Here is a 24,851-nt window from a genome sequence, read left to right on the forward strand (position 1 = left end):
AACCACACATGAGAAAGGTCAAAAACCTGACATCACAGCCTTCATGGCCCAACAGCCCATTCTATCAGAGATCCAAATCTCAAAAGGAAACTGGTCTCAATCCCTCTTGTCAGACCACTACACGTACACCTTCAATATCAACTGGGCCAAAGGCAAAACCAACCAAAATCTCAAAGATCAACCTACAACTCTCGTAAATACATCGACTCCTCCAAATTCTGGAATATAACAGATGCAACGATCCAAGAAGGTAACCCCAAAGACTTCATCTCACAATGGTGAAGTCTAAGTACAGCTACCCTAGATGAGCTATCTCCAATACAAACAAAAAACAGAATTAGCAGACGATCAAACAAATGGTTCGACAATGAACTACTCCTACTGGAAAGAAAATGGAGAAAAGGTAACCAAGAGCACACAAAAATAGCATGAAGAAAACTAAACCAACAATACAAGCTAAAACTAAATGAAAAAAGAAAGACACACTACACCAACCTAATAGGCAGAGAAACCCAAGACACAAAAATATTATTCCAATTACTAAAAGAACTCACAGGCACCAAACCCCACCTGGTCAATATCAACACCCTTCCCCTGTCAGCCACCACGTTAGCTGAATACTTTAAAAATAAAATTACAACTGCCAGGACAACCTTCACTGGAACCTAAACTCCACCTAGAAGAGATCACAATGCCCCCCACAGAAAAAGAATCAACTGCAGCAGACAGAACCTGGTCACACTTTTCCACTATACAGTGGTCTGACCTTAACAAACTATATAAAAAAATACAGTCATGCAGCCTGCAACCTCAACCATTGCCCACCATACGGGTTAAAAACCTCCAGCCCAAAATTCCGTGCTCTCCTCTTACAATGGATACAAACCATGCTCACAGACTGCCTTTTCCCACAAGACCTCAGCGATCACCCCGATCCTAAAAGACCCTACAGATCCATAGCCTCAATACCACTCTATGTCAAGCTAATGGGCTCATAGCAAAACTCCTCACCAACTACCTTGAAAACCACAACTTACTCCACCCTACACAATCAGATAATTTTACATGGGGAAAAAGCTGTCCTAAAGTTATCCATATAGCAATCTGGATATATCAATATTGTTGCTAACTTTTATTGTTAACTCCTTGTCACTTTATCCAGATAGTCCATGTCAGCCATGATCTGATGATTGTTTAAATATTGTCTTAAATAAGTTTATGGGTCATTTTTCAGGAGTGGTGGTTAGCAGATTTTTTGAAGTACTGGCAGCAGCCTTAAAAAAGGTATTAAGCACTATTATACAGATAAATATCGATATTCATGACTGACTGATAATCATTATCCATATAGCAATGATAGTCAGCTACCATATGGATAGCCTCAATAGGCATAACGTAAACTGCATAAACTATCTGTTTAGTGGCTGAATAATTCTATTATGTGACTGAAGTTATGGATCAAATACACTTGTTCCAAATGTTAATGAGGTAAGAGGATCTGGGTATATTCCTTTTGAAAACGCACAGCTTCAGAAAATTATTGGGAAGGAGTGGTGGAATAATCATTGGATTGTACATATTGCTTATTGATGTTGGGCAGTTGTGGAAATTACCACCAAGGGCAGTTTAAATAATTTATATATCCTTTCTTATGGTGCATAAGTCATAGTAAAGTGATTGGATTCAAGTTGATGGGGGGTGCCTTCCCCCCACATCAGCAAATACACAAGTGAGTCTCCATAAATAGAATGACAACATTTCAAATAAGGTTGCAAGAAAAGAGCATTTCAGATATGGGCAGCCAAAGCTTGTAAATCATAGGCAGTGTCACATTCCGTGCATTTCCATCCTTGTTTGATCCTTACGTCTGCCCTGCATTTTATGTATAGTACTAGGGCAGTTGGACATATTTTTACACCAGCACTAGCTTCTGTTTAATAAAGATCTGAAGCCTAGAAGCTTCATCTCCTTTATAATAAACTATAGAGCCTGGTTATAGTTTATTAGAAAAGAGGTGAAGCTTCTAGGTATTGGGTATCTCTATTTTGTCCAGTGACTACTTTTGGAGGCTCTGCTGTGTTTCTGAAAGTGTGTGTTTGTTATTTTCTTCTTCTGAGAGAACACCTGTGTGTTGGGCCTTATATCTTAGGGCCGTGTTCCCAAGTCGGTTCTGGAGGTATCCCCTAGCCAAAGTGAAAGAGATTTGCATATAACTAATAAAGGCAGTATATGCAAATCAATTTCCTGTATATTCATTGTGGATATCCTGAAAACCTGGCTGGCAAGGGTATACTCCAGCATAGAGAGCTGCACGGGAACGGGGACGACGGGAATCCCGCGGGACCCGCGGGCATCCCGCGGGTTCCCCCTTCGGGTCACGGGACGCCTCCGAGGGTCGCGGGGTTCCTGTGGGGCTGGATGTACTAAGTCGCGCGGCTTTTCTCACTACCTGCTCTGCTTGCAGCACAGAGCCGAACGGAAGTCTTCCCGACGTCAGCGTTGACGTTGGGAAGACTTCCGTTCGGCTCTGTGCTGCAGGCAGGGTAGGTAAGGAGGAGTAGCCTCGCGGCTCGAGTGGCTACCAAGGGAGGGGCGGTCTGCCCTGCCCCGGGTGCAGCACAGCCGGCCAGGTCCCCTTACTTTTGTGGCGCTTTCCCGACCGACCAACAACAGCCCTGGTCCGACAAACCTCCCTGCCCTTAACCGCGAATCTAAATTACCTTCTTACAGAAGCGGTTAAGGGCAGGGAGGTTTGTCAGACCGGGGCTGTTGTCTGTCGGTTGGTCGGGAAAGCGCCACAAAAGTAAGGGGACCTGGCCGGCTGTGCTGCACCCGGGGCGGGAGAGAAGGAGGGGGGAGAAGGACGCTGAAAGCACTGGGGAAGATAAAGGGGTGGAGAAGGACGCTGAAAGGCCATAGGGAAGACGGGGGGGGGGGGGGTAAGACAAGCATTTGTGGAAGACAGAAGTGGGAGAAGGACACTGACAGGACATGGGGAAGACGGGGGGGGGGAGAAGGACGCTGATAGCACATGGGGAAGACAAAGGGGTGAAGAAGGACGCTGAAAGGACATGGGGAAGACGGGGGGGGGATGGAGAAGGACGCTGAAAGGCCATGGGGAAGATGGGGGGGTGGAGAAAGACGCTGAAAGGCCATGGGGAAGACAGAGAGGGAGAAGGACGCTGAAAGGACATGGGGAAGACAGAGAGGGGAGAAGGACGCTGACAGGACATGGGGAAGATGGGGGGGAGAAGGACGCTGAAAGGAAATGGGGAAGAGAGAGTGGGGAGAAGACGCTGGCAGGGAAGAAGACAGAGATGCCAGACTATGGGGGGAGTGGAGGGAAGAAGATGGGTGCCAGACCAATTTGGAAGGGGGGAGAAAGGGAGAGGCACAGTAACAGAGCAAATGGAAGACGCAGAAGGAAGAGAGACAGTGGATGGAAGGAACTGAATGAGAACATGAGGAAAGCAGAAACCAGGCAACAAAGGTAGGAAAAGAATTCTATTTCTTTTTTTTTTTGCTTCAGGATAAAGTAGTATATTAGTTGTGTTGATAAAAATTTATAAACAAAAGAGGCTCTGGTAGAAACACGTTAAAGTATGTATTCTTCCCAATTAATATTTCCAAATTAATAAATTATTTTTGCTTATTTGTAAATGGGTTTCTATCAGAGCCTTTAATTCAGTAGCATAATTAAATGAAATAACTATTTCGGAAGTTTTTAGGGACGGGCGGGGACGGAGGGGATTCCTCATGGGGATGGGCGGGGACGGAGGGGATTCCTCGCGGGGACGGGTGGGGACAGAGGGATTCCTCACGGGGACGGGTGGGGACGGGTGGGATTCCTCACGGGGACGGGTGGGGAGGGGTGAGAATTTGGCGGGGACGGGTGGGATTTCTGTCCCCGCGCAACTCTCTACTCCAGCACCCACTTGAGAAACACTGTCTTAAGGTATCCAGATCTTGTTCTATTGTTGGTTTGAAAGATTGTCTATTGCTTTAGTTTTCTTTTAAATGAATTTTAACTTTTCTGTGTTGTACAGCTTGCTCTCTCTAGTGATAAGATCTCCATGCTTCAGATGCCACTTGTCAATCTTGATTTGGATGTCAGAGAAAATGATAAAATTAAATCAGTTTCCATTGAAATGAGTAAAGAAGAGCTGCAGAACCTAATAAACTCACTCGAGTCAGCAAATAAGGTAATGATAGAAATTACTTTGATTTTTAGAACTTATGAACATAACAGTATGTTCCTTCGGGATAGAGGGGAAAGGCAAAGGGTATATTGCTGAAAAGTATGATTACTTCTGCAGAGATCCCAATAAATGTACAAGAGAAGACCGAACATGTGTGGTAACCAGTGCAAAATAGAAGAAAGTTAATACAATTGAAAAATTACTACTACTATTTATCATTTCTATAATGCTGAAAGGTGTATGCAGTGCTGTACATTTAACATGTAATAGAGAGTCCCTGCTCAGAAGAGCATACAATCTTATCAATGATCAACTCAAAAATTCAAAGTAAATCAAGTTCATAAATATAAAATAAGATCCCTGCCTGATTATTTCACTTTATAATTCAATTGACTAGTGCTGTCTTCTGGTTGTCTTCTTTTTAGATCTTATTTTTGTAATCTTTTCCTTTCTAGTTGAAGACGAATCTCCTGCAATGCAAGTATTGTCTAACAGGAAGGTTATCTTCAGATTTCTGGTATGCTGATCCTTAAACTCCAAGGGGCCTGATATTCAGCCTGCTTTAATAGTTTTTAAGCTTCTGAAACCATGGGCTGAATAAAGCTTAGATACTCGGTGCTGAGCCATATCTGGGCACCTGCACTTAATCTTCTAGGGCCATCTACCAACCCAGAAGTTACACAGGTGCCAGCTGTTTTTTTCAGTGCCATGCATAGCTAAGTATGCAGAGTTAGTGATGACTTTTGTGTGGACCTATCTAAGTATACAGGCTCTAGTACTGAATATGTTCCATGCCCCTGTAACTGCTGGCGCCTTCCTAATTCCACCCTAACTCCACTCATGGACCACTATAGCACTAACTGTGCAGTGCCAAAGCGGCTAGAGCAGATATTCACTGGCTTATGGCTATTGCAAGAGATATATGTAATGTTAAAACTATGGAAAAAATACACAGACAATATTTTTATTATCTGGAATAGCAGTACAAATTAATTCAGTAATTTTTTGGACTGGCTTAATCCAAAAGGTAAAAATCAAAAATACGTCTATTATAGAAAACTTACAAATAAGTATACATTTTTATACTTCTAAAATATAACAAAGTCCAGCTTTCCAGTTAGCCAATTCTTGCATCATGGATGATTTTGAAAGACAAATTATATGAAAATATGAGGGCAAATCAAAAATTAAAGGCAATTGTTAAATTATGTGATAACTGGAACAGAGCTAGCGAAATACAACATATATACTTGTACATTGCCTGTTGGATAGTTCATTCAAGCACAGTGCAGCACTCAGCCTTTAGTCGTGTTGTTGTCATGAGGTCAGAAACATGGACGCTCCATTGCAAGATTGTACCATCGAAGAACAACATGCAGTAGTGTGCTTTCTTTGGGCAGAGGGAGTGAAACCTGTAGAAAATCACCATTAGATATTAACTCAGTATGGACATAGTACCATGAATCAACAAAAGGTTTATGAGTGGGTAAAAAGGTTTAAAGTGGGAAAAACAGGTATAACCGACAAATATCGTTCTAGTCGCCTTTCAATATCGTGCACACAAGAGCACAGTGATGGGGTGGATGCCTTGATTAAAGAAAATCAACAGATAACAGTGTCTCAGTTGGCTGCAAATTTAGATATCGGTTATGGATCTGATCTTTTGATTTATAGGCTTTTCAGCCAATTAGGAACAGGGTATTGCTTGTGTAGGATTTCTTTTCTGCTTTTTTAATCTCATTTATTTATTTAAATTTTTATCCGATTCTCCCGGAAGCTCATCAGGTTCAAGTACTTCTGCAACCACAGTATGGCTTGGAATCATCGTGTGATAAAGCTGTTGATCAGGTTACAGCTTCTTTCTCTGTGCAGACAGAAAATGTTAGTCAACAGGGTGTTTGGGGGGGGGGGGTGAGTTCCATGAGTAAGCTGTCTTTAGCTTGAATCTCTCTCATGAAGAAAGTAAATGAACAGAGAGGAGGTGGTAAGACTGAGAAGCCTCCTTGAGAATGAGAGGTACATCGATTAAATGTTTCATGAAGCATCAAAGATTTCCAGCAATAGGGAAGATGCTGTGATTTGGGAGGAAAGCTGGACTCGGATTACAGGACCCTGCAGGACTGATACTATGATTCCACCTGCCATTGAACTGAAGAACCGGTATGCAGCCCTGGAAGTGGAGGAGATGAGCATGCCAGGGTGGGGAAGGATCAAAACTCAAAATCCCCAAAGTTGCTGGATCCAAGACTACTAGTAGGTAATGGTTGGTCATTCCCTTCTTAGGGGTATAGAGGTGTTTATCTGCAGGCCAGATATGATGTCCTGAGAGGTATGCTTTCTACCTGGTGCCAAAATCCAAGATGTTGCAGAGAGCTTGCCGAGACTTAACAAGCCTAATGACTATTCAGAGCTGCTCATCCATGCTGGTACTAATCATACTGCTAGTTACTCCTCCAAATGTATCAAAAGTGACTTTGTGGCTCTGGGAGAGAAGGTGAAGCAGTCGGGTACACAGGTGATATTCTCATTGATCTGCCTTGTTGAGGGTAAAGGCCTGGGTAGAGAAGCTTGGGAGATAAATGTGTGACTGCGTGGATGATGTCGTCAAGAGCGTTTTGGCTTCCTGAACCATGGGATGACTTTCCTAGGATTGCTGAGGAGGGATGGTGTGCATCTACCCTGTTTCCCCGAAAATAAGACATCCTAAAAATAAGCCCTAGCATGATTTTTAAAGATGCTCCTAATATAAGCCCTACCCCAAAAATAAGCCCTAGTTAAGATCAACCCCTGAAACCCCCCTCCCCCACGAATGTCCCTGACTCCATCCCTGACACTAGTGCTGCCTGAATTGATATAAGACACTGTCTTATTTTTGGGGAAACACAGTATCAAAGAAGGGAAGAAGTGTTTTCAACAGTAGACTGGCTAACTTGCTGAGGAGGGCTTTGAGGTAGGGTGATCAAAGCCCCCAGGTGAGTAAAAGCCCTCAGGTAAGTGAATCATTAAATACCTCTACACAAAAGGGAAAGGGGGGCAATGTCTGGAAAGCTGTATATACCAATGCTCGAAGTATGGGAAGCAAGATTCTGGATCTAGAGGCTGTGATGGCCACTAAATCCAACTCGGCCTCTTCTAACACTGAGACATGGTTCACGGAGAACCATTACTGAGATATAGTTATACCTGGCTATGATCTGTTCAGAAAAGACAGCATATGAAAAAAGGAGGGGGGGATGTTATATGTTAAAGATCATGTTAAAGCCACACAGTTGCAGGATTTGCAGGGTAAGGAGGAGGCATTATGGGTCAATCTGGAAAAAGGAAATGGAAAATGTATCAGTGGGCAAAACTGAAAGGAGCTATTGTAAAGGCAACAATCCATTTTGTAAGGAAGTAAGTAAGAGGATTAGAAGGCCGCTTTGGTTCTCAAAAGAAGTAGCTGAAAATGTAAGGAAAAAGAGGTTAGCTATCATAAAATACGAAAGATCACAGAAACAAGAAGACAGGTGAAAATATCTGGAAAAATTAAGAAAAGTTGGTCAAGTAGTTAGGAAAGCAAAGATACAAATGAAAGAAAAAGTAACTGACATGGTAAAACGGGGGGGGGGGGGGGGGAGGATGGACAAGACATTTTGCTGGGGTATATTAGTGATAGGAAGAATTTCAAAAATGGCATTGTGAGACTCAAAAGTAAAGGGGAGAAATATGTAGAAGCTGATAAGAAAAGGCTGAATTGCTTAACAAATATTTCTGTTCTGTGTTAACAGCTGAAGTGTCGGGAGCAGCTCTGCAGAAGACAAACACAAATAGTGATAGAGGTGTGGTAGACCTTGATTGATTTTCAGAGGATTGTGTTCATGAAGTTGGACAACGCAATGTGTACATCTGAGGGTACTGAAGGAAATTAGGGAAGTTCTGGTGTCTTCCACTGGCTGACCTTTTCAATGCTTCTCTAGAATCGGGAATGGTATTGGAGGACTGGAGAAGGGCGGATGTAATTCCTCTCCACAAAAGTGGAAGTAAGGAACTACAGGCCGCTAAGTCTAACATCTGTGGTTAAATAAATTAATGGAAACAGTTTTAAAACAGAATAGTGAAGTTTCTGGAATCCAGTGGATTACATGACCTAAGGCAACATGAATTCACTAGAGGAAGGGTCTTATCAGACAAATCTGATGAATTTCTTTGACTGGGTGACCAGAGAATTGGATAGAGGGAGTGCGCTAGATATGGTGTATTTAGATTTTAGCAAATTCTTTAAGTGTTCCACATACGCGTCTAATAAATAAACTAGGTGCCCTTGGGATGGCCCCAAAGTGACATTCTAGGCAACAGGGTAGTGGTCAGTTGAGATCTCTCTGAGAAAAGGGATGTTACCAGTGGTGTACCTCAAGGTTTGGTTCTTGGGCCTGTTCTTTTTAATATTTTTTTTTTTGTGTGTATGTGTTATAAAGATACGACATGCCAACTTCTCATCATTTCAGGTTGAAATAATTAGATAATTATTAGATTTGCATGATACAGTAGAATCTCAGCTATCTGGCACCCACAGGGATTGGTGGATACCGAATAACAATTTTTCTGGTTAATTGAGAGTGTGTTAGAAACCTTGTCTAACACAGTCTCAATCCCCCCCCCTCCCGCCCCAAAGCATTAGCGCAGCAGTGGTCCTGAGCCGCAAAGCCTTCCTGCCTCAAGCCCCTTAGTGGCAGAAGCAGGTGGCAGTCCTGAGCTGCGAACCCCCTCACTCCCTCCTTCTCCCTTCCTTACCCAAGCACAGCTGGTCAGCAGGAGGCAGCCTCAAAACAGGCTGCTCGCAGCCAGTCCCAGTAGGGTCTTTTCCCCTGATGCGTCACTTCTGACTCATCAGAGGAAAGGCCCTGCTGGAGCTGGCTATGAGCAGCCTGTTCTGAGGCTGCCTCCTGCTGACTGGCTGTGCTCAGGTAAGGAAAGGAGAGAGGGGAGGGAGTGAAGGGATTCGTGGCTCAGGACCGCCGCCTGCTTCTGCCACTAAAGGGTTTGAGGGAGGGAGGAAGGCTTTGCGGCTCAGGACACTGCCGTGCTGGTGCTTCAGGATGGGAGGGAAGTGGGGTTTGCGGCTCAGGACTGCCACTGCTTGTGGTTCTTTGGGGCTTGAGAGAGGGAGGGAGGCTTGCGGTTCAGGACCGCTGCTGCTGGTGCTTCGGGCTTTGGGGGTCATTTCTTTCCACCGGTGATTTTATTTTTGCCAGTTGGTTGAGAGTGACGGTTAACTTGAGACCCAGTTAACTGAGATTCTCCTATATGTAGTTTATTGCATCTAATCAAACAATAGTATCCAGTAGTTAAATCATTGTCTTCCCATTGTTTATTTTGGTCTCACTTGTGCTCTGAATTTGTTTGATTCTGACAGGTTGTACTACAGCTGAAATGATCAAAATTTGAAGTGTCAAGCATCTGTCTTTCCTCTGACATTTTCCATTGGAGACCTGAAACAGCAACAGTGAACTCTGACAAATCAACAGAAGAGTAATGGCACTATTAAGTTGCAAAGCCTAAGGACCTCTTCTATCAAACTGCGCTAGCAGTTTTTAGCATAGAGAGCTGCGCTGAATAGCCCGCGCTGTTCCCGATGCTCATAGGAACTCTATGAGCGTCGGGAGCAGCACGGGCCATTCAGCATGGCTCACCGCACTACAAATTGCTAGCTCAGTTTAATAGAAGAGGCCCTAAGTATATAACTATGATGTGAAACAGATTTGATGGAAATCTGTTATCTGCTAGATGGGGAAAACCTTTTCACCTATGGACAGACGAGAAAATTCACTTAACACAAAATAGGTCCAAATGTCATTTCAAATTGCTATCCATAAATTGTATTTTTCAAACTAAATATTAAATCGCTATTCAGATTTATCTAGATAAGTGTTTTTGTTTGTTTTTGCTCAAAAGAATAAGGTGTTTTCCAACCTTGTGCCTACGTAAGAGGGCAAGAGGATAGCTTAGTATATCTTACATATTTTTTGTAATATTGTTTATGGCATGGAGAATATAACTGCTTCAAGTACTTACCCAGATGAGGTGGATTAATTTGTTTCTATATGGCATAGTTTTAAAGCTGAGAGAAATAAAATTAAAAAAAAGATAGATATAGATCAGTGGTCTCAAACTCGCAGCCTGCCAGGTACTATTTTGAGGCTCTCGGGATGTTTATCATAATCACAAAAGTAAAATAAAACAGTTTCTTGTTCATATATCTCTCTAGCTATAAATTACATTATTATTAAATTAAGGGCTCCTTTTACTAAGCTGCGCTAGTGGTTTTAGCGCGTGCGCTAGACGCTAATGCCTCCATTGAACTGGCATTAGTTTTTGGGGCGTAGCGTGGGGTTAGTGCGCGTGGCAATGTAGCGCGCGCTAAAAACGCTAGCGCACCTTAGTAAAAGGAGCCCTAAGGCTTAGTCAAAAGGAAAGATTTATAAACTATAAAGAGTTTTACCTCATGCAAAATTGTAATTTCTTTAATAAGAAATTAACTATTTTTTCTGAGGCCCTCCAAGTACCTACAAATCCAAAATGTGGCCCTGCAAAAGGTTTGAGTTTGAGACCACTGATATAGATTGATCTATATATCATAGTACTTCAAATATATTTGTGGTTTAATTGTCATTGTAGTTCAGTATTTTTGCAGCTTTGATTCAATGATGGTATGTTACTCCCATTTATACATGATTCAGAATAATAATATTACTAACCAACTAGTATACAAGATAATTAAATGGCCACAGAGTTTGTTATTACACCTCCTGTATTTGTGGCTTATTAGCCATATTTACTGGACTGTTTGAATTTTCCAAGCTGGCTTACATATGATTGGTCTGAGCTATCTTTGTTCTCAATAATGTGCAGCTGAACTTGTTTTTGTTTCCTTAAGACTTTCTAATTTCCTGATAGCAAGACTAGAGATATAAACTTACATGGAAATGCAAAATTTTTGGAAAAAAAATTGGCCAACCTATTCATAGAAACATGAGATATGGTTGATGAGGGCAGTCTAGTCTACCCCTTTTAAGTTCTAGTATAGTTGATTTCTGCTTTTTCTTGCACTTCTTTGCAACTAAGAATCCTCTATGTATCCCATGATTTCTTGAATTCAGTTACTGTTTCCGGCATCTCCAATGGGAGCAGGGTCCATTCAACCATCAATCAGCCTTTCTGTGGAGAAATATTTTCCAATATTTCTCTATATACGGTGTGTGTGTATATGTATATACAAAATACAAACTGGGACTATGGGCTCCTTTTACAAAGGTGCGCCAGCGTTTTTAGCACACAGACCGGATTAGCGCTTGTTACCCAAAAAACTACCACCTGCTCAAGAGGAGGCGGTAGGGGCTAGCGCACGCGACAATTTAGCGTGCGCTATTCCGCGCGTTAAGTCCCTAACGCATCTTTGTAAAAGGAGCCATATGAGAGGGTAGAAGTTACAATTCTTCTAGTTATGCTACAGATAAAACATTATGGGGTCCTTTTACTAAGGCGCACTAGCCGTTTTAGCACGCATTAAATGCTAATGTGTCCATAGACTATAATGAACACGTTAGTGTTTAGTGCGCGCTAAAACGGCTAGCACGCCTTAGTGAAAGGAGGACCTCTATATTAAAGAAAAGGGGTAGAAACATAAGGAGGAGGGGGTATGAAATACAAAGACTTACGTGAACAAAAACCAAGATAGGAAGTTGTCACAATGTTATATCATCAATGAGATCATATTCCCATGAGATTCACTCAGAAGAGAAGGCTTGAGTATAATTTTTCTAAGTGGTCTTAAGTTTCACAAAGAATGACTGAATGGATATAAAGGGATAATCCATTTCACAACACCTGTGCTACAATTTCTAAACAAGTATGGGGAACAGAATCTGATCAAATTTACATATACCTGTATGTGGAAATTTCAAGCAAATGCTGCTAAGATTGAAGATACTGAGAAGAAATATACAAGATGAGAACTTTAAACAGAAATAAAGGAACACCAGTAAGATAAGTTTTATGGACCAGTATAAGAACCTTAAATTGAATGTGGAAATTAACTTATAGCCAGTGTGCTTTACATAGTAATCATGACGCCCTATGATATTTCTTGGCTCCACAAAGCAATTTGGTGGAAGCATTCTGAATAATCTGAAGTCTATGGAGTTGTTTGAAGTAAGCAATGGAAAGAGTTACAGTAGTCTAAGCATAAGACCTTTGCATGTAGCAAGAGACGAAGGGCTGGATTCTGTAAATGGTGCTGATATTGGTTGCTGCCTTAAAAGTGGCCACCGATTTACACTGGACAACAAATTTTTCCAAAACTTTTGCTTCCTTAAACTGGTGATTATGATAGACACCTTCAAAATAAACACAAATATAATTTCCTACTGTCTATCACATAGGAATTTTGAGAAACACGATGGTATCTTTAATTGACTATAACATGTTTTAATACAAAAAGCTTCTGATACGCTGTGATAGTTCCCTGTGGTTAAAAGTGTTTTCCTGCTGATTTTCTTTGTACTCCATGTGTGGTGCATCTTGTTGCAGTGTCCAACAATAGCCAGCATTGATGGATTACAGTTGCCCAGATATCTTATTTTCATAGTGGCAATGTCCTGGTGAAACATTTCAACATGTCTGTCACTGACTGCACCAGGATTTGCAGGGAAGAAGTCTCAAGTGTGAATGTAGAAAGTGCATCTTCAGTGACACATTGCATTTCATAGTTTTGTATGCTCTAAGAAGTTTGTCAACCACTTGAAAATAGTTTGGTGCTCTTTAACTGCCAAGAAAATTCTCAATGCCATCCTTGAATGCTTTCCAGGCAATTTTCTCTGTCCCGACTAACAGATCTTCAAATCTCTCTCATTGATGTTGTGTCTGATCTGTGTGTGATCTGATCTGTGAAATGCCTTCCTTAATCTTGGCATCAGTTATTCTTGGACACATCTGTCTTAGATAAATAAAACCTTTGCCTGCCTTGTTCATCGCTTTTATGAAATTTTTCATCAGTCCAAGTTTTATGTGAAGAGGAAGCAAAAATATCTTTGTCGGGTCAACAAGTGGTTCATGTACCACATTTTTCTGTCCTGGTACCAAATTCTTATGGAGTGGCCAGTTCTTTTGAATGTAATGCAACTCCTTAGCACGGCTGTCCTATTCATAAATGAAACAACAGTACTTGGTATATTTAAGCCGCATTCCAAGTAACAGAGCTATTACTTTAAGATCACCACAGATGTTCCAGTGTACTGAGTATGGAGCATATTCTTCTGAAAAATAAATGCTGACTTTTTGGGATTTAATCTCAATCTTTGGAAACTAGTCGGTCTACGGTTCTGTCCAAATGAGAAGAAATACCAATCCATAAAAGAAGTTGTATATCATTGGTGTAGATGAAGAAAATAAACTCCAAAAATTGAAGTTCCAAAGGAGCCAAAAAGATCTTAAAAAGAACAGGACCAAGAGGAGATCCCTGAGGGTTACCACAGTACGGAGGTGGAAATAGTCACCCCTGTGAACCTAATAAAAACACCTATTAGATCAGAGAAGGCTGAGGGGGGATATAATTGAAATCTACAAAATCCTGAGTGGAGTAGAATGGATACAAGTGGATCAGTTTTCCACTCCCGTTAGAAATTACAAAGACTAGGGGACACTCTATGAAACTGCAAGGAAATACTTTTAAAACCAATAGGAAGAAATATTTTTCACTCGGAATAGTTAAGCTCTGGAACATGTTGCCAGAGGTGGTAAAAGGGGATAGAGTAGCTGGTTTAACAAAGGTTTGGACAAATTCCTTGAGGAAAAGTCCATAGTCTGCTTGTCCTGGATTGGTAGTATGGAATGTTGCTACTCTTTGGGTTTTGGCCAGGTACTTGTGACCTGGATTGGCCACCGTGTGAGCGGGCTGCTGGGCTTGATGGACCATTGGTCTGACCCAGTAAGGCTATTCTTATGTTCTTATATTCTTAGAGCAAAACCATTGTAGAACACTACCAGAAATATGAAGATCCACCAAATGCTATAGAAGAATATCTTGACTAAGTCAAAGGCTACAGAGAGATCCATTGATAGAGGGGCATCAGCTCACATATTAAAATGCAGCCTGATATCTGCAAGGATGGTAGCTTCAGTATTGTGGGATTCACGGAAACTAGTCTGCCTTGGATGATGAACATTGATGTTGCTAATCAGTTATGTTTCTATTTAGACTAAGTTTTTCTGTAGCCTTTGTGATGAAAGAGAGTGGAAACGACTGTCTTCCTGCATATGAAAGATTAAAAAGCTGATTTATCTGATGTGTCCGCTTATTGTCTGTTTTGGGGGCACCACCTTCATTCAGACTTGTAATGACTATGGAGTAATGAAATAATAGAAAAGAGGGAAGAAAATGCTTCAATAAAGAAGTAGGTATAAGATCCAGTGGAGAAGTTGAAAAATGCAATTTGAATACTACCTAGTCAATGTAAGAGAAGATGGGAATGTAAATTTAGAGAAAGGGCTGGAAGATGGGACATCATCAGAAGAAACCTCAGACGTCCTTAGTACAGTACAATGCCCAAGCATGGAAACTGATAGCAAGCTGGACAGCAGTCAATTAGATTAGACTGAGAGGAAGAGGAAGATAGTGACAGCATGTGTTGGCACTAATTTATACAACTTTGTGGGATTAGTATCATTATGAGCAAGTGTCAAAGAATTCCTGCTTGGGCTGTATAATAGTCTTTCTATAGACCATAGAGAAATTGTGTTGAAATGGAGACATCATTGACAGTCAGAACTGTTGGTTCTAGAACTAATGTTAGCAAGTGCCAATACATATGCCACATGATGGCATGTGAGCACATTCCAACTTCTAAATTGCCATTCTATCCCACTCAGAACTCAGAGTGAATATTTTAGCCTTGAGGGCAAACATTGAAAAATGGTTGTGGCAGGATTTGGAACAAACAAAGAATGGAAGAGACCTTGCCTAAATATGTAGCAAACAGACAAAAAAGGCAAACAAGACGTCCTTATCAACCAACATAACATAAAGAAGTCTCTGCATAATAATATAATTAAAAAGTCCCAACTAGGATCCCAGTTTACATTCAAATATCTCAAAGTATACAATATATACATATAAATAAGATACATATGTAAAAACCTTTGAATGCCAGGCAATCAAATAATTTGAACCTGAAACATACATATATAAATAAGCAAAAACATGTGAAAAAGCCTAAATGAGCATAGCACATATTAAAAAAATACATAAAAACCTCATTAAAATAATTAAAAGGACAATCAAATAATTTAAATCTGAAAAATACACATATAAATTAGCTTAATATGTAACATGAGCTCCTAGGGACTGAAATAAAGTTGTTAGTACAGCTGTGGAGCAAAGGAATAAACCTGCATGTAGTTACGTAGAGATTAAGTGGCATGCTTTAATGTACATTAATCACTCACTAGAGAAAGTGCACATTAAATGGCCAACTGAAGATAGTACTATATTAGCATCAGAACCTGAAGTGGTTTTCATGACATACGAAAAAGATCGCAAACTGTGCCTGTAGGTAGAAACCAACAACCTAACAAATGAAAGAACCTCCCTCACCCCAAGAAGTCTGCAAAGATTAGGGAGTTTAGTTTGGAGTTGGACTTCATCTCTTTTCCCTAATCTTTGCAGACTTCTTGGGGTGAGGGAGGTTCTTTCATTTGTTAACTTGTTGTTGTACCTCCTCCATTTAGGGTTCTATTTTTTGTCTTGTAGGTAGAAACCGACAGGAAAAGCCGCGCTGCACCTTATTGAAAACAAACAGTGGCTTATCTATTACTAACAGAGAAACGTTGGTGTACTCTGTTAATTAAATACAATATGCACAGCTTTTCCTGTCTATTTCTACCTATAGGCACAGTTTGTGATCTTTTTCGTATATGATGAATACCGCTTCTGGTTCCGATGCTAATATAGTAGTCTTCGGTTGGCCATCTAATGTGCCCTATGCATACTGTATCTAGCCTTTGTCTACTACTACTACAGTTGCACTTTCGCCAGTCGGTGACTAATGTACATTAATGCATGCCACTGAATCTCTATGTACCTACACGCAGGTTTATTCCTTTGCTCTACAGCTATACTAACACTTTATTTCAGTCCCTAAAAGGTCATGTTACATATGAGTTAAGCTGATTTATATGTGTAATTTTCAGATTTCAATTATTTGATTGTCCTTTTATTTGAATGAGGTTAAATATGTGCTATGCTCATTTAGGCTTTTTCAAATATGCTTTTGCTTATTTATATATGTATGTCTCAGGTTCAAATTATTTAATTGATTGCCTGGCATTTACAGGTTTTTGCATATGTATCTTGTTTATATCGTATATTTTGAGATATTTGAATGTATATATTGATTTTTATATTTTTTATTTTTTGCTATTTTATTTCAGTTATTTGTTTATCCCCTGAGGAAGGCATTCCAGATTGTCGAAACTAGGATCCTAGTTGGGACCTTTTAAAGTATGTTATTACACAGAGACTTCTTTATGTTAATAAATATCATCATTGGTTGATAAGGACATCTTGCTTGCCTTTTTGCCGGTGGTGGGATTTGGTCACCTCCTATCCTCCACCACAACCCTTTTCTGGAGCAGCAAAATTTCATCAGCTCACCCTGCTGCTTCTTGAGCTCAATGAGAGGTATATTATTCATTATCTTGGGAGATGGAGAGTTTTTTTCATGTTGTTTATGGAAAAACATGCCTCTACTCAAAAACTTTCCAATTTATACGTTGTTTTTTTTTTTTTAGTTTATTTACTTACCCCCTCTTCTACGAAATTGTGCTAGAGTTCCTATGAGCGTCGGGAGCAGCGTGGGCCATTCAGCGTGGCTCTCTGCGCTAGAAACTGCTAGTGCAGTTTCATAGAAGAGGGGGTTAGTCGTGCTTGCCATCCATCTTCAACATCTTTCTCCTCCTCTTCTTGCTTTTACATATTTGTCTGTATTTTAAACTTTCAAAAAGTATAGGACCATGCTGATTATGCCTACTGAAACATTAAGAGGAGCAGTAAATTGAACAATGAATAACTCTTGGGGCACCCTTTTTGTGCTGTGTGATAAATTGTGTTTGTTTAATTGACTGAAAATTATCCCCTTTGCAGATATAGTAAGAGATGTTATTACACTCCACAGCACAAGAGATGACAAATTAATTTCTTTGTAACTTAGTACATTTTCCTGATTGATGGAAAGATGATAAACTAATCTGCATGGCACTATCCTCTTTGTTAATTAGTGTATGGGATCTTTATGGTTTATGGTTATAAACAAATTAGCCTGTTGACATTAGCAATATTAATGAGGAATATTTTTTTCTTGGATCTCATTTCACCTTTTTTCCAGTTGCTCTTTGATCAAGTCTGAATTTATTTTATCTAGGATCTTACAGAAAAATTGGAGGGTGTGATTAAAATTGTGTAAGGAATTTGTGAGTAAAGTACGTGGGGATACACAGTAAAACTGTTCAAATTTCAAGAACTATTTTTGGTCTCCCTAAATAATTTCAGCTTGGATAAATGACTTTTAAATGTGGATTGAACTATATTTTGTATTGTAAAACTGATGATGTTTGATTCATTACACTTGCATTGTTGTTCTCCAGTTTATTGACCAATTGAGAATTGTTTTGTTGTTGTTTCTGTTTTTTTCAATTATCAATAAAATCGTTTGAATGTAAAAATGTGTACCTTGATTAACAATCTACAGCTGACCATGTGCAACAATTAAAAAAAGTTTCTTTGTTTAATTTTATTCCTTGTTAAATTTCTGAATTTGCTTAATATTTTACAAAAAGTTTGCCATGTTTCTTAATTTGCTTGCAGTACTATAGGATACCAAATATATTAAACTTTATTTACAGAATTGATTTTCTGTAAATGTGTTAAATATTAGCTTATACTGTATATTGATTAATGAGATACCACATCAATATGAGCACAGTCTAATATTAGTTAAATGGTTGATATTTTATTCACCTGGTTCAACATTGAAAATAGTGAAGGATGGTGTTAATTTCAAATTCTTCTCTTCCATTATGTGCAACCTTAACCAACTTGCTGGCAGTTGAAAATAGCAGGTGTGCCTGTTGTGAACTGGGAACTAGTTAAATGAATCAGAAAATCATGGTAATTTTCTTAGTGGGGAAATGGTATCATGGGGGTGTTCCTGGGATTGTGTGGGATGTGCTTTTTAGTTTATTTCTTTTAAAACTGTTTGCTCTAAATCACTACTTGAATAGGTTTCATACCCCTCAGATCTTTCTTCCATCTCTGGAGGAGGCCAAGGAAATAATTACCAGACGCAATTTAAATTTAAACATTTCAAAGCCTTGGGAGTTCTTGGCATCCTACTAACTGGTAGAATACCAACCAAGAATCTCTCCGAATTACAAGCGACTGGCCATTTTATTGGGTTTGATATCATTTAATTTATTAGTAAACATATATTACTTAGTAAATCTTCCAATTGAATTACAATTGCTTCATTAAGATCCAGTGATAAATTGCATACTCAAACAATGTTCTTTTGGTTAGTTTGATCACATGATAAGAAAGAAATCTTACCTCATTAATAATTTTCCCTAGCAATAATAGGTATCACATGCTATTCAGCTTCATCTGTGTCAGCATTAGAGGGGGTGTTCTATTTCAGCGCATTACTCAACTTGTAACAACATGTTCTTAGGTACTTCCTCTATTCTGTTAATGGAACAGGATGTAGCTGGGTCAGACATCTAACTAAGCTATATTCTTTTTACTGTCACTCTGAAGCATTTCTATATCCTTCAACATCATCTTTTACATATATAATATATATACTAGTGTTTAAGCACGTTAGATTAACGGGTGCTAGAATAGATGTGTAGACTTAACAGGTAAAGCACAGTTACTTACCGTAACAGGTGTTATCCAGGGACAGCAGGCAGATATTCTTAACGCATGGGTGACGTCACCGACGGAGCCCCGGTACGGACACTTTTAACTAGAAAGTTCTAGTTGGCTGCACCGCGCATGCGCGAGTGCCTTCCCGCCCGACGGAGGAGTGCATGGTCCCCAGTTAAGATAAGCCAGCTAAGAAGCCAACCCGGGGAGGTGGGTGGGATGTAAGAATATCTGCCTGCTGTCCCTGGATAATACCTGTTACGGTAAGTAACTGTGCTTTATCCCAGGACAAGCAGGCAGCATATTCTTAACGCATGGGTGACCTCTAAGCTAACAGAGAGGGAGGAGGGATGGTTGGCCATTAGGAAAATAAATTATGTAACACAGATTGGCCGAAGTGTCCATCCCGTCTGGAGAAGGTATCCAGACAGTAGTGAGTAGTGAACGTGTGAACTGAGAACCAAGTGGCAGCCTTGCAGATTTCCTCGATGGGCGTGGAACGGAGGAAAGCCACAGAAGCAGCCATAGCTCTGACCCTGTGGGCCGTGACAGCACCTTCCAGTGAGAGACCGGCCCGAGCATAACAGAACGCAATGCAGGCAGCAAGCCAGTTAGAAAGCGTCCGTTTAGAGACAGGGCGACCTAGACGGTTAGGGTCGAAGGACAAAAAGAGCTGAGGAGACGAGCGGTGTGCCCTGGTATGGTCAAGGTAGTATGCAAGGGCACGCTTACAGTCCAGCGTGTGTAGCGCCTGTTCCCCAGGATGAGAATGGGGCTTAGGGAAAAAGACAGGCAACACAATGGATTGGTTGAGGTGGATGTCCGAGACCACCTTGGGAAGGAATTTAGGATGGGTACGCAAAACTACCTTATCATGGTGAAAAACAGTGAAAGGTGGGTCGGCAACCAGTGCATGCAGCTCACTAACCCTCCTGGCAGAGGTGATGGCAATGAGGAAAAGCACCTTCCACGTCAGAAATTTGAGTGAAGTAGTGGCAAGAGGCTCAAACGGAGGTTTCATGAGGGCTGATAAAACCACATTCAGGTCCCAGACGACTGGAGGAGGCTTCAGAGGTGGTTTGACATTGAAGAGGCCTCTCATGAACCGGGAAACCAGGGGATGAGCTGTGAGCGGTTTTCCGAGGATAGGCTCATGAAACGCAGTGATGGCACTGAGGTGGACTCTGATTGAGTTAGACTTGAGGCCAGCGTCGGACAGAGAGAGCAAATAGTCCAGTACAGTTTCCACCGCCAGCGAGGAACACCAAGAGGAGAACCTGGTCCACTTCTGATGGTAACATTGGAGGGTGGCCGGTTTCCTGGAGGCATCCAAAATGCGACGGACAGGCTGAGACAGATTCTCTGGACAGGTCAGCCTGAGAGAAACCAAGCTGTCAGGTGGAGCGAGGACAGATTGGGATGTAGTAGAGACTGATGCTGCTGTGTAAGTAGAGTAGGAAACACAGGAAGAGGAATGGGTTCTCTGGAGCTGAGCTGGAGCAGGAGGGAGAACCAGTGTTGGCGAGGCCCCCGAGGGGCGATGAGAATCATGGTGGCTTTGTCCCTGCGGAGTTTGAATAACGTCCGCAACATCAGAGGCAGTGGAGGGAAGGCATAGAGGAACCGATCCGTCCAGTCAAGCAGGAATGCATCCGGTGCCAGACAATGGAGAGAGAAGAGTCTGGAGCAGAACTGGGGCAGTTGATGGTTGTGAGGAGCTGCAAAGAGGTCCACCTGAGGAGTGCCCCACCGAGCAAAGATGGAGCGGAGTGTGGGAGGATCCAGAGTCCACTCGTGAGGTTGAAGGATGCGGCTGAGATTGTCGGCCAGGGAGTTCTGTTCGCCCTGGATATAGACAGCCTTGAGGAAGAGACTGTGGGCCGTGGCCCAGGTCCAGATGCGGATGGCCTCCTGACAGAGGAGGGGAGATCCGGTGCCGCCTTGCTTGTTTATGTAGTACATGGCGACTTGGTTGTCTGTGCACAGGAGAAGAACCTGAGGGTAGAGAAGGTGCTGGAAGGCCTTGAGAGCATAGAACATGGCCCTGAGTTCCAGGAAATTGATGTGATGTTGATGCTCCTGATGGGTCCAGAGTCCCTGGGTGCGAAGATCTCCCAGGTGAGCTCCCCATGCATAAGGGGAGGCATCCGTGGTTATGATCATGGAGTGAGGGGGTAGCTGAAAGAATAGACCCCTGGAAAGATTGGAGGAGTTCAACCACCATTGAAGAGATTGTTGAAGAGACGATGTCACAGAGATGGCGATGAGAAAGAGGATCCGTTGTCTGTGACCATTGGTTGGCCAGAGTCCATTGAGGTGTCCTGAGGTGGAGTCGCGCCAGAGGAAGCACATGGACCGTCGAGGCCATGTGGCCCAGAAGGACCATCATTTGCCGAGCTGGAATGGAGCGACGAAGGAGCACCTGACGGCAGAGGTGGAGCAGGGTCCGTTGTCGGTTTGAGGGGAGAAATGCCCTCATCAGAGTGGTGTCGAGGATGGCTCCAATAAACTGAAGTCGCTGTGTGGGAAGCAGATGCAACTTGGGGTAGTTGATCTCGAACCCCAGGAGGTGGAGGAAGGAGATGGTGTGCTGAGTGGCTTGTAGCACAAGAGGAGACGTAGGTGCTTTCACTAACCAATCGTCCAAGTAGGGGAACACCTGGAGGTTGTGGGACCTGAGAAAGGCCGCCACCACAATGAGGCACTTGGTGAACACCCTGGGCGATGATGTAAGGCCAAAGGGTAGCACTTTGTACTGATAGTGACGGTGCTGTACCTGAAATCGAAGGTAGTGACGTGAAGTCAGATGGATTGGAATGTGAGTGTAGGCCTCCTTGAGGTCTAGGGAACATAGCCAGTCGTGTTGAGAGAGAAGAGGGTAAAGCGTGGCAAGGGAGAGCATTCTGAACTTTTCCTTGACCAGACACTTGTTGAGGTCCCGGAGATCGAGGATGGGACGGAGGTCTCCTGTCTTCTTGGGAACCAGGAAGTAGCGGGAGTAGAATCCCTGACCCCTTTGGTCTGGGGGTACCTCTTCGATGGCATTGAGAAGAAGGAGGGATTGGACCTCCCTCAGGAGGAGAAGGGATTGGGAGGAGTGAGAAACAGACTCTATGGGAGGATTGTCTGGTGGAAGAGTCTGGAAGTTGAGAGAGTAGCCGTGGCGAATGATGTTGAGGACCCACAGGTCTGATGTGATGACTTCCCAACGGCTGAGAAAGAGTTGAAGGCATCCTCCGATCGGCTGAGGAAGAGGCAATGATGGTGGGAGACTGGCTATGCCCTGGAGAAAAGAGTCAAAAGGGCTGAGATGGTTTTGACGGAGGGAGAGGCTTGGCAGGTTGGTGAGACTGTGAGCGAGCCTGAGTTTGATGCTGTTGACGAGGTCGGCGAGGCTGTTGTTGAGGCGGGTTGAGAGGTCTGGCCGAGAACCTGCGTTGGTAGGAAGACTGCTGTCTGTAGGGGCGAGCAGGTGGAGTCTTCTTCTTAGGTTTTATCAGAGTATCCCACCTGGTCTTGTGTGCCAAGAGTTTCTGGGTGGTTGAGTCCAGGGACTCCCCGAAGAGTTCATCACCAAGACAAGGTGCGTTAGCCAGGCGGTCTTGGTGATTAATGTCGAGGTCAGAAACTCTCAGCCAGGCCAGGCGCCTCATGGCAACAGCCATGGCAGATGCTCGAGAGGTCAGCTCGAAAGAGTCATAAATGGAGCGTACCATGAATTTCCGGAGTTGGAGTAAACTGGAAATTTGTTGTTGAAAAACAGGGACCTTACGCTCAGGGATGTATTTTTGTAAGGAGGAGAGTTGTTGCACCAAATGCTTCATGTAGAAGGAGAAGTGGAAGGTGTAATTATTAGCCCTGTTGGCAAGCATGGAATTCTGATAAAGGCGCTTGCCAAATTTATCCATCGTTCTGCCCTCTCTGCCAGGAGGGGTGGAGGCATAAACACTGGAGCCCTGGGTTTTCTTTAAGGTGGACTCCACTAGAAGGGATTCATGGGGCAGTTGAGGTTTGTCGAACCCCGGGATAGGGATGACCCTGTATAAACTATCCAGTTTTCGAGGGGCTCCCGGTACCGTGAGAGGGTTTTCCCAATTTTTGTAAAAAGTTTCCCTTAAGATGTCGTGGATGGGTAACTTCAAAAATTCTTTGGGGGGTTGTTCGAAGTCTAAGGCATCAAGAAAAGCCTGGGACTTCTTAGAGTCGGATTCCAACGGGATAGAAAGAGCCGCCGACATTTCCCTTAGAAATTTAGTGAATGAGGACTGTTCAGGTTTGGAACTGGTATCGACCATTGAGGGTTCCTCGTCCGTTGATGAAGCCTCATCATCGGTACCGGGTGGGGATTCTTCCCATAAGTCCGGGTCCCTGACGTCGGTGTGCGCAGGACGGGATGGCGGTGTGGATGCTCAGTGTGGCGAGTCTTAGAGAGAGATTTGCCAGAGCGCATCGAGACGGTACCGGGGGAGGAAGACCGGTGCCGGTCCTGGTCTCGGGGGGACCGGTGTCGGTCTTGACGTCCGGGAGGGTCGGCGTCAGAGCGTGGTTGCACGGGGGGATTGAGTGGTTCAGCCGCAAGCACCGGCATGGACGTGTTCAACGGTACCGATGGTGTCGACACCGGTGGTATGGTGCGAGGCTCGGTCCGGTACCGGAAGGAGTGGGGCCAATATTGCTGGCAACAAGTGTTGGAGTTGTTGCTGTAGTTGCTCCTGCAATTGGCTTTGGAGTATGGCCGCAATGCGGTCGTCCAGAGGAGGCACCAGTACTGCTTTTTTCTTTTTCGGTACCATAGGTGCCGCTCCATGCCCCGGCGATGAGGAGGCCGATGACGAGGCACTCACCAAAATCGGGGCAGAGCGTTTTCGGGGTCGGCGTGATGCCGGGAGGACTGGCGTCGCCGCTGTGGCAGGAGGGCGCTCAAGGGAAGTGGAAGGCTTCTTAGCCGGCTTACCTGGTGCCAGCGACCCCGAGGAAGGATCAGGCGTCGTCGAAGTAGTCGGTGCCGACTTTTGCGGTGCCGTCGACGGCGCGGCCGATTCCATGGCAGATCCAGTACCGAAAAGGATATTCTGTTGGATCTGTCTATTCTTTAATGTACGTTTTTTAAGAGTAGCACAGCGGGTGCAGGTGTCAGCCCGATGCTCTGGACCCAGGCACTGTAGGCACCAATTGTGCGGGTCAGTGAGAGAGATCGGGCGTGCACACCGCTGGCACTTCTTAAAGCCCGGCTGAGGGGGCATGAAGGGAAACACGGCCTCCGCAAAATCAAAACCGGAGGCCTGTATGGTGGCAACAGGCCCTGCCGGGGCCGGCCTGAAAAATAAAGAAAAAAAAAAAAGCGAAGATTTTTGTGTTTTTTTTTTTAGAACGGAAAAGAAACCCGAAGGGAAAAGAACAAAAAAGAAGAAAATTTTGCGAGCGGGAAGGCAAAAATCAGATTTTTCAACAGCCGTTGAAAACACATGCGTCTTCTTCGCTCCGCGGAAATGAAGAAACCGGGGACCACGCACTCCTCCGTCGGGCGGGAAGGCACTCGCGCATGCGCGGTGCGGCCAACTAGAACTTTCTAGTTAAAAGTGTCCGTACTGGGGCTCCGTCGGTGACGTCATCCATGCATTAAGAATATGCTGCCTGCTTGTCCTGGGATAATAAAATGTACTGGAAACTTACTGTGTGAGCTTTAATATCCTTTGTAC

At 43.0% G+C, this 24,851-nt stretch overlaps 1 protein-coding gene and 1 long non-coding RNA gene across 3 annotated transcripts in view; both read left to right on the forward strand.

Annotated features, from left to right (window-relative positions):
- The window catches only part of COMMD8 (COMM domain containing 8), a 46,674-nt gene extending 36,574 nt beyond the window's left edge, over nucleotides 1–10,100 (forward strand). The window contains exons 4-6 of one of the 2 annotated variants that reach the window (XM_033946112.1): nucleotides 4,047–4,202; nucleotides 4,655–4,716; nucleotides 9,592–10,100. In XM_033946112.1, coding sequence (XP_033802003.1) covers nucleotides 4,047–4,202; nucleotides 4,655–4,716; nucleotides 9,592–9,607 — 234 coding nt within the window. In that variant the 3' untranslated portion in view covers nucleotides 9,608–10,100. The remainder of the gene's footprint in view (nucleotides 1–4,046; nucleotides 4,203–4,654; nucleotides 4,717–9,591) is intronic. The other variant, XM_033946121.1, reaches the window with a different exon arrangement.
- A 5,639-nt stretch (nucleotides 10,101–15,739) lies between these two features.
- LOC117347746 lies at nucleotides 15,740–18,022 on the forward strand. Its single transcript, XR_004536875.1, has 2 exons — nucleotides 15,740–15,784; nucleotides 15,982–18,022. It is a non-coding gene; the product is annotated as an uncharacterized LOC117347746 (long non-coding RNA).
- Nucleotides 18,023–24,851: the final 6,829 nt, after the last annotated feature.

Source organism: Geotrypetes seraphini, chromosome 1, assembly GCF_902459505.1.
Source record: "Geotrypetes seraphini chromosome 1, aGeoSer1.1, whole genome shotgun sequence".
NCBI classification, from domain to species: Eukaryota; Metazoa; Chordata; class Amphibia; order Gymnophiona; family Dermophiidae; genus Geotrypetes; species Geotrypetes seraphini.